The sequence below is a fragment of the Echinops telfairi genome, unplaced genomic scaffold (assembly GCF_000313985.2).
Source record: "Echinops telfairi isolate 266 unplaced genomic scaffold, ASM31398v2 ScPeMD7_23;HRSCAF=83, whole genome shotgun sequence".
NCBI lineage: Eukaryota > Metazoa > Chordata > Mammalia > Afrosoricida > Tenrecidae > Echinops > Echinops telfairi.
In genome coordinates, this window is record NW_022103920.1 from 76,067,007 (window position 1) to 76,076,148 (window position 9,142).

At 38.1% G+C, this 9,142-nt stretch overlaps 1 protein-coding gene across 1 annotated transcript in view; it reads left to right on the forward strand.

Moving 5' to 3' along the window:
* The window catches only part of HDAC9 (histone deacetylase 9), a 1,007,885-nt gene extending 1,003,633 nt beyond the window's left edge, over positions 1-4,252 (forward strand). The window contains exon 25 of the mRNA XM_045288655.1: positions 3,826-4,252. Within this exon, the coding sequence (XP_045144590.1) occupies positions 3,826-3,865 (40 nt within the window). The 3' untranslated portion in view covers positions 3,866-4,252. The remainder of the gene's footprint in view (positions 1-3,825) is intronic.
* Positions 4,253-9,142: the final 4,890 nt, after the last annotated feature.

Sequence of the window (9,142 nt, forward strand, 5' to 3'; positions counted from 1 at the left end):
ATGTCATTTATTTTTAAATGGCAAAAATAGCATAAGCAGAGACAAAAATGCCTTCTGTCTCTCTCAATTTTTCTCTCTATATATACATATAGTTTCCTAAAGCATATAAACAAGAGGACTTCAAAAAGTTTGTGAGAAAATGGGATAATTTTTTTTAAGATATGGAATTGTTTTCATGAAACTTTTGAGACGCCCTCATGTATGTGTGTGCATGTATAGATAGTATATCCTAAAACAGACATCCTGAGTTGGAAGTCTCTCACTATAATTTACGAAATATTTTGAAAGACTTATCTTTAAAGACATGTCAAGTTCATTATTTATCAGACAAATGCAAATTAAAGCAACAAAATAGTATTGTGCTATAATGTTATATCTATTTGGTGATGAAAATTCAACTACAATGTAAGATTGACGTAGAATATGATCTCTCAAGGGGGCAGGATCGGCTGGGGGTCAAAACAATGAGGCAACATGCTTCCGTAAAGGTGTGTAGCCTTGGACACTGTATGGAGCAGTTCCCCTCGGACTTTGTATTTGTGTTGTAGTCAGAATTGACTCAATGCTGATGGTTGTTATTATTATTAGAACAGAGCTTGGATGCCTATTAGGCACTCAGTAAGTATTAATTTAAAAAACCAGTAAGCTGGGTAATGCCAGGATTGGTCCAGATGTGAAACTATAGTAGCCTTCCTAGCTGTGGGAAAGCAGACGACGGCACAGTGTTGGAAAGCAAACTAGCACTCTTTAGTGTACACAAAACACATGACACAGCGTCCTCTCCTGGGAATGCAGAGTGTCATTGGAGTGCATGGACTAGGAAGTGCCCTGTAGCTGTACGTTTATTCTGTCCATGTTGAACTCGTGTGTTAAAGTATGCTCCCTCACATTAAATCTCTTATTCACAAAGGAGGTCAGGGTTGTTGTTCCCTTTTTAAAGAGAAAATATTAGAATTGAGAGAAGTTGACTTGTTCAAAGTTAAATTTTAGAAAGTTAGCAGAGATGAGACTGGAACACAGGACAACTATTTTGAGATCCAGCATGCTTTCTGACTTGCTGTGCAACTCACACTGTTTCCATGCGGGAAGACATAAAGGGGAATTGGGTACTTATGTGATATGCATCTGATGCAATAGAAAGTGAAGAGCAGGATGGATTTTTTGTAAGTATCTGACAGCTTAGAATGCAATGATTTAGAAGGGAGAAAGGAATGAGGGGCATCTGATGTGGAGCTCTCTACTCTGCATGCAAGTCTCCACATTTCAATAGAACTCCAAAGTTTGCCAATGAGTGGCTTGCAGCCCAGACACCCAGCTCATCTTCAAAGCCGAGGCTGGCCATGTGTACATCTGGAGAAGGCAAAGACCCTCCACCAAGGGAGGCTTTCTTACATCTGTGACCCCTTGAGCATTTTCCACACACCACTGTGTCTGGCATTCCAGCCGAATTGAATCTCGGATATGGGGTCCCGCTGTGGCTTTGAGTTAGAAATAGGAAAATTTTGTCTCCATGAGAATGCCCAGTTTGAGGATTCTTTAAGTGTTATTGTCTACACATTCTCGGATGTAAACTAAATCAATTTTCTAAAACTTTAATATTTTCCTTAATATAAAAATATAAAGTATGGCTGATTTGAAGTAAATACATACAAACTCTGAGTACTTGCTCATACCTCTTTATGCTACACACTATTGGATAAAATATAATTTCCTAAGAAGTGTTTTCTTTTTCTTCCACATAGACTTTTGAAATGTTCTCTTTTTAGTAGCATTAAGTAATAACTAACTACCTTTTGATTGTCATGGTTTAATTTTTTTTTTGAAAATCTTTTTATTGGGAGGTAATACAGAGATCATGTTTCCATAATTCAATCACATCAAGCAGTATTGCACAATTGCTACCACAATCAGTTTCAAAACATTCTCTTTCTTCGTGAACTCCTGATATCATCCCCCTCCCTCACACACACCCTCCCTCACTGTAGTCCCCAGGAACCAGTATTCTCCTTGCTATCTCTACAGGTTCATCAATCCTGGTTTCATGTACTGAAAAACAGAATAAACATATAGCAACAACTCAAGAGGCAACTCAAGAGGGCTGTCCCCAATGACCCCAAAATGAACAAAAAGAAGAAGAAAAGCCCACAGAAAATATTGAAAGTCATATCAGGGCCAATGCGTAGGGGAGGGGTCAACTGATAAGGTTTAACTGTTCAAATCAGGTTAATCGTTTCGATCTCCAGTAGTCATTGCTCCAATGTACTTTATTTTGTAACCAGTCTATTCCCGTCCCTCCACTATGTATACTGGGAAATCACCGGAGCCTAATTTCTTCAAATATGTATTCCAGTTCTTTTTACTACCATGATGTGTAAATTTATTAAAAAAATCCAAAGTTAAAAGAGCAACTCATGTTTTATGGGTGTTTTGAAATTTTGTCTTTTTTCCCCTAAAATCTGTAAAATTATATAGCTAAACAGTTCATTTTTCTTTATAAACAGCTGTTTCATGAACAACATTTTTTGGATATAAAGGTAGCATATTATAAAACACTAGCATGTAGATAAACAATACAGTTAAATGTAAAATGAAAAGCACCTATTAGTTTACCACTCAGGAAGAACAAACATCCAAGTGGTGATGTCGCCTTCTAGTAAAACGAGATTAATTCTTTTCCTGTGTGTTACTCAACATATTTTTATGCATATCTTTGCCGGTCCAGGGACAAGCATTAAATTATTCATGGGTCATAATGGCTGTTTACAAATCAATTTCATATCCTTTGTTTTTTATTCACATATCACACAATTTAATCGTTCAATTTTATTAAGAAGTGATACAATCATCACCACAATTAATTTAAGAGCTTTTTGTTCTTTCTCGTACACATTGTTGTTAGCTCCTCATTTCCTCAGCCTTTAATTCTGCAAGAAATGCCTGTATTTTCTCTCATCTACCTTTACGTTTGAAATCAGAGCTTCACAGAAGTGGCAAGATGTTCCCAATCCAACGCTAGCAAGCAGCAGGTCCCAGACTCCATCTCAGTTCCCCTGGCATCTCAACCCCCAGTAGGCTTCGCGGTAACTCAGCTACCTCCTGTCTTTGGATTGCTGCTCCAATTTGGTCCTTTGGACTAAATGAAAAAATCATTCTCGAAGTTTGCCTTGAAACACCCTCAAAGTGTTACTAAATTAAGGTTAAATCTCAAGGATCAATTTTCAAGCAATTAGTTTTGGTTTTGCCCAAGCAGAACACTTCACAGATGATGACGAAGGAAAACTATTTACACACTACCATAGTGCATTTCTTGTAAAAACGTTGGGTCTGTAGCAGCGATTTGCTAATCAAATTCAGAATTTGATTTGAAATGCCTCCGGCAGGCAGCCAATCCTGTTATGAAAGAACAGAAGCAAAAACCAGAGCCCTGGTGAGTTGCTTCCAGAAGCTAACTGGGTCTTTTGCTCTCATTCGAAAGCTGGTTCCCTAGGAAATCACTCCTAAACTAAAATATTAGAGTCATTTTTTTCAATAAAGTATTGAACCAGACTAGACACAAAACATGGACCTCTCTGAATCTAGAGTTATAAAATATTCTGACATGTTTTAATATAAACAGGGACATTTCCAATGATTGCTTGGATCTAAAACGTTTTTCCGCTTGACATTTGTTTATACTTCCTAGGAAAGAAATTCTATTTATGGATAACTGAATAACACAAATAAACATCAGAGAGCGCTGAAAAATCAGCTTTGATTATGCATGAAAATCTACAATGTCATTGTGTACTCTTATGCTGGATTCTGATTGCCTGTTTATTTTTACAGAACTGCTGGTGAGCCTATGGAAGAAGAGCCAACCTTGTGAAGTGCCAAGCCCCCCTGACATTTCCTGTGTGTGACATCATTGTGTACCCCCACCAACCCCCCACCCCAGCACCCTCAGACATGCCTTGTCTGCTACCTGGGTGGCACAGATTCGATGGAACATAAACACGGGGCACAGAGTTCTGAACAGCAGCTTCACTTGTTCTTGGGATGAACTTGAAAGGGCAATAACGATTCCCGAAATGTAACCACTGTGATTCTAAAGTTACAGTCAACCACGATTGGATGAAACCGCTGCCAGCAGGCTTTCAATATGTGGAGTGACCCACTCACACTCACAGGCTCCAAGGATGAGTTAGAAACATCCAATACAGTATTTCATGCTGTTAATTATCATAGGTACAACAGCCGGCAAAAATTGGGGCAAAACGTGATGAATATATAAGTATGATGTTGTAATCAGTATTTTACTGTCTATGGTTTTTTAAGTTTAAAATTGGTTACAGGATTTGCTTTTGCCTACGAATGAATAACAGTTCCATACATCTCTCTCTCTCCCTTCTTCACCCTCTCCATCCTTTGAAGACACTTCCACTCTGACTAGGTAGCACGAAACGGGGAGCAATGAGGATGAGGCGCTGAAACGAAACCACATCGTATCTCAAACTCCAACTTTTGTATCTCAAACGCAACATTGTATCTCAAACTCAAACTTTTCAGTGCAGCGAAACCACATTGTATCTCAAACTCCAAATGTCAAAGGAACCTCACACGCGATATATAATGGTGCCATATTTTACATCACAATTTTTAAGAAAAATGATTCTGTGTTCTTGACATCTCTCCCATCTGGGCTGTTTGCAATTGTAATTTGAATGTGATGTCTCCCTCCCCCACACACATCCCTGCCCCAGTGACAGTAACTTTGAGCGTGTATTCTATGGGGATTTCTAGTGGATAACTTTTCAAATATGGTCTTAATTTGTTCCAAATTTATCAAGAATTCTCTTCATTTTCTGCTCTCCTTTGCTTCCTTTCTTCTTACCTTTCATCCTTCCTTCCTTTACTAAAGCTCAAGATTACCCATAATCTCCCCTGGTTTCTTGGGGGCTTTCAGTAGTTAGTTCATTTTGTTTACTTTGCAACTTAACAGTTGCTGTGCCTGATGTTGTGTTCATTTTGCTGTGAAAATATGAAGATGAACATGGTGTAAGTAATGCCTCTGAAGTTTCAACATTTTCGAGATGTGTGAAGGCTGGCATCGGGCCTGTGAAGTCATCGTGAATTGAATTGTGCCTTTGTGGGAAAACAGCGACCACAACCCTTTGCACGTGTTGCCTTAGTGTCAAAGGTTAAAAAACAAAAGACATTTCTTTGATTTGGGAGATTAAAAGGAATTTACAAACTATAAATTGGTTATCCTCTACCTCCCCAAATTCTCCTTCAATGTCTAACTCAAGCGTAAAGACAGTGAAGTAGAATGCCTCGCAGTGTTTAATATCTGACAATGCTTTTGAAAGAGTCGGTGTTTCTTTTTATATATTTCCCTAACTCAAAGGATATATTAAAGCCATAAGTGAAGATTGTCATGCTTTTATTCCAAAATCTGAAAGAAACCTTAATTAAAACAAGGTTTAGGGAAAGCTATGATATGAAAGATATGGAACAATATGGTTTTAGTTAGAGGACTCTAACCTGTAAATCAAAGATGAAAGATTTCACTCAAGTAGAATTATATAACTCTCTTTTTTTTTATATAGTCAGACCACATTTTTCATGCATTTACTTTTCTTAGGATTATCATTTTAATTTTAAAGACTTTTATTACATATACACAAATGGCAGAATACTTGAACAGCTTAGAAATTTGAGACACCCTTTGGAATAAGAAATCTGAAATGGAATGTAGCTCAGTATTAGGCAAAATCACTTTCATTGCATAAGGATAAGGTCAACCTAAATTCATAATAGTAATGTTTTTTGTAAATTTTATTTTCATGACATTTACAGACAAATTTATGCTAGCCATATTAGTTCTTGCTATTTTGCCATAATTGCTTGAGGAAATTTAAACAAAGCAAATAGAGGAGCCATAGGCTTAAGATAAAAGACACCCCCTTTTCAAAGAAAGTTACATCATATTTCAATTGGAAATGTAGTTGTGAAATTTTAAAACCAACTTCATAATTATAATTCTTTATTACTCCCAGATATTTTTAGATGATGAATAGGTAAATGAATTGGTGTGGGGCAAACATACTAATTTACTGAAGTTTCCTGTAACACCTGGAAAGCTCCATGCTTCTGTTTAGCCATCAATCTGATAAGCCAAATCACTGGTTATTGAGATTTAGAACATGACACATTAATGAGTTAATTGCACATCCTTCCATGTGATACGGAGCCCGATGGATTGCACTTAGGGTCCTTAGGACAGCCGGAGAGGCAGAAAAGCCATGGAGAGGATTAATCACAGCTGAATATAGTGTGAGAGCAGAGCACCAGGACTTTCTGATTGTACCATTACAAGATGTAGCATAGCACTGGGCACAGAATGGAGGCTTTCAGAGAATATCAACACTTGTTTTGAAAAAGATCGGTGCTTTTGGAAAGGGCAGTTTCACTTGATAATGGTTTTCTTCACTTACTCGTTTCTCTGTTATTGCTCACAGTAGTTCTCAATAGGACGCTGGCAGGAGAGCCCCTCTTTAGATACCACTCTTCATTGATCCTGGGCTTCCAGTGGGTTCGTTGCAGTTTGACCTGTGTTTAGAACGTCCCGTTTTACCGCAGATATCATAATCTACATTTTAACCAGATAATTGCTGTTGGTTCTTATCAAAACCGGGAGAAGGGCAGGGCTTTCTACTCCCATAAAGAATTTCAGTCTAGGAAACCCACCGGGGCAGTTCTACCCCATCTTATGTGGTTACTATGAGTTGGCATCAACGCGGTGGCAGTGAGGTTTTGGCTCTGATTAAAATGTGCACATAAGAGTCACCTGGGGCTCTTGTTAGAATGTAGTTTCTGATCCCGTTTATGAGGGGCGAAAATCCAAATTCTAAGCAGGGGTTCAAACCAGAATGAACCAATTTGAAGCCATGAATTAATCTCTTTCTGAGCCATCATTGGAAGAATACAGACTTAGACTCTCTCACAACCTCAAAACAACTCTTACATGGACAATAGCTAGAACATTCTGAAGGAAAGCTATAAGTAAGGCAGGCCAGCGCTTTTCATTTGTATTTATATCAATCTAAATAAGATTTAATTTCATCGTATGTGATAGCAGGGTCTAAACGGAAATAAACATTTCTAAATTATATCCTATCATTTGAGGTTAAATGGAAAACATGGTCAGCTTTATTAGATAGGAAATGGACTTCCCGTGGAAGATGTAATTGTTGTTAGTTTCTGTTGAGTGGATTCCACCTCACGTCAACTGCATGTGTGAAGAGTAAGATTGATCCTCTGGATGGATTTGACCAATCAACCTTTCAGCTAGTTGTCAGCTGAATGTACCACATAAAGATTCCTTATGGGCAAAATAGAGGCTATGCATTCACAGAAGACAATTTTGAAATGAAATATTTTAATACATGTATAACAGCAATTATATAAACATTGCTGTTGAGTTGACTTCAACTCAGAGAAAATTTAATCGGACAAAGAACTGGCCCCTAGGTTTCCAAGTCTGTAAATCTTGTACAAAAGCAGTCTGCCAGGCCTTTCTCTGGGCAGCAGCAAGGGTGAAGCTAAGACATCCAGAGATGTTGATGAAAAACTCCAAATTAATTACATTTTCACTGCCATCTTCAGTTCTGGTTACAACCCAATGCAAAACTAATTCATTTTCTCTCTCTCTCTCTCTCTCTCTCTCTCTCTCTCTCTCTCTCTCTCTTCCAACTCTCCCCAACCCTTTCTGTTTCTGTCTTTCTCACATGGTAGTTTTGAAAACAGCACAATTCTTCACAAGCAAACTTCAGAAAGGACTGGTTTTCCCTCCCGGTTCAGTCCTGTTGTATTTCTGAAGATCTATCATAAAGCCTTACAGGTTTACTTCATTACCTTACAGGCGCCATGTGCAGGTAAAATGACTTTTTGAGAAAACAAGAAAAAGAAAATCCAGTCAGAAATAGAAAACACACTTATTCAATAATTCCTCTAAAGAGGACATTTTCACCTCCCCCAAAAATGAAAACCTGATCTAAGCTAACAACAAAAAAAGGCATTATACTATTGTCAAAATGAGGACCAACATAGTTATAACCATAAATATCTTTTGTGTTCCAAAAGACACAATTTATATTGAGCTCAGCAGTATTCTGTACTACTTACTGCCTTTTGAATGAAGCATTTGATCACCTTCATCAACACCATTACTAAAATATACAAGTGCCTATCTGTGCAGCTGCTCTTTCTGGGCAGTTTACATTGAAAACCAAAATCCTTAGCCTCTGATAGTTTGCTGTTACTCTCTCAAGTGCTTCAAGAAGCACAGCATGATGGTCACATGGCCAAGCATCGATTGTTTAATGTGAACATGGTCCACCTGTGGAGAGTTGAATACCTTGGCTCCTTCTAATCAATTGCTGTCCAGCTTTTGTTTGTTTTTTAATAGAACATTTATGGTTGATTTTATACAATGGTGAACCAGTAACTGAGTCAGTTATTAATATGCCAGAAATAGCTGAATCAGTCAATGGAACTGATTTATTTATTTATTTGGGGCTGTTTGCATGTTATCAATAATAGAGTTCTGACTATTTCAAAAATCATTTACATTCCCAAACTGAAACATAAAACAAATACAGAGTGAATTTTCTATATACTGCCAACCTTTCACCCTGACCAATTGTTCAGACAAAATTGAAAAATAAAAACCCTCAACCCCATTGGGTCGATTTGAGCTTATAATAATCCTATAGGACCAGGCGTCCTCAAACTACGGACCGCGGACCACATGCGACCTGCTGAGGACACTTATCCGGCCCGCCGGGCATTTTGGCCCCATTTGTTTTTTAATTTTAAAATAAGATATGTGCAGAGTGCATAGGAATTTGTTCGTAGCTTTTTTTAAAACTATAGTCCGGCTCTCCAACGGTTCTGAGGGACAGTGAACTGGCCCCCTGTTTAAAAGTTGGAGGACCCCTGCAAGGACAGAGTATAGAGCCCTCCATGTGGGGTTCCAAGACTGGAACTCTTGTGGAGCAGCTGGTGGTTTCAAACTGCTGACCTTGAGATTAGCAGCCCACTATGCCATCAGCGCCATTTGTAGATACTTAGGATAACTGTTTAAATCTCTACTTTGTTACCT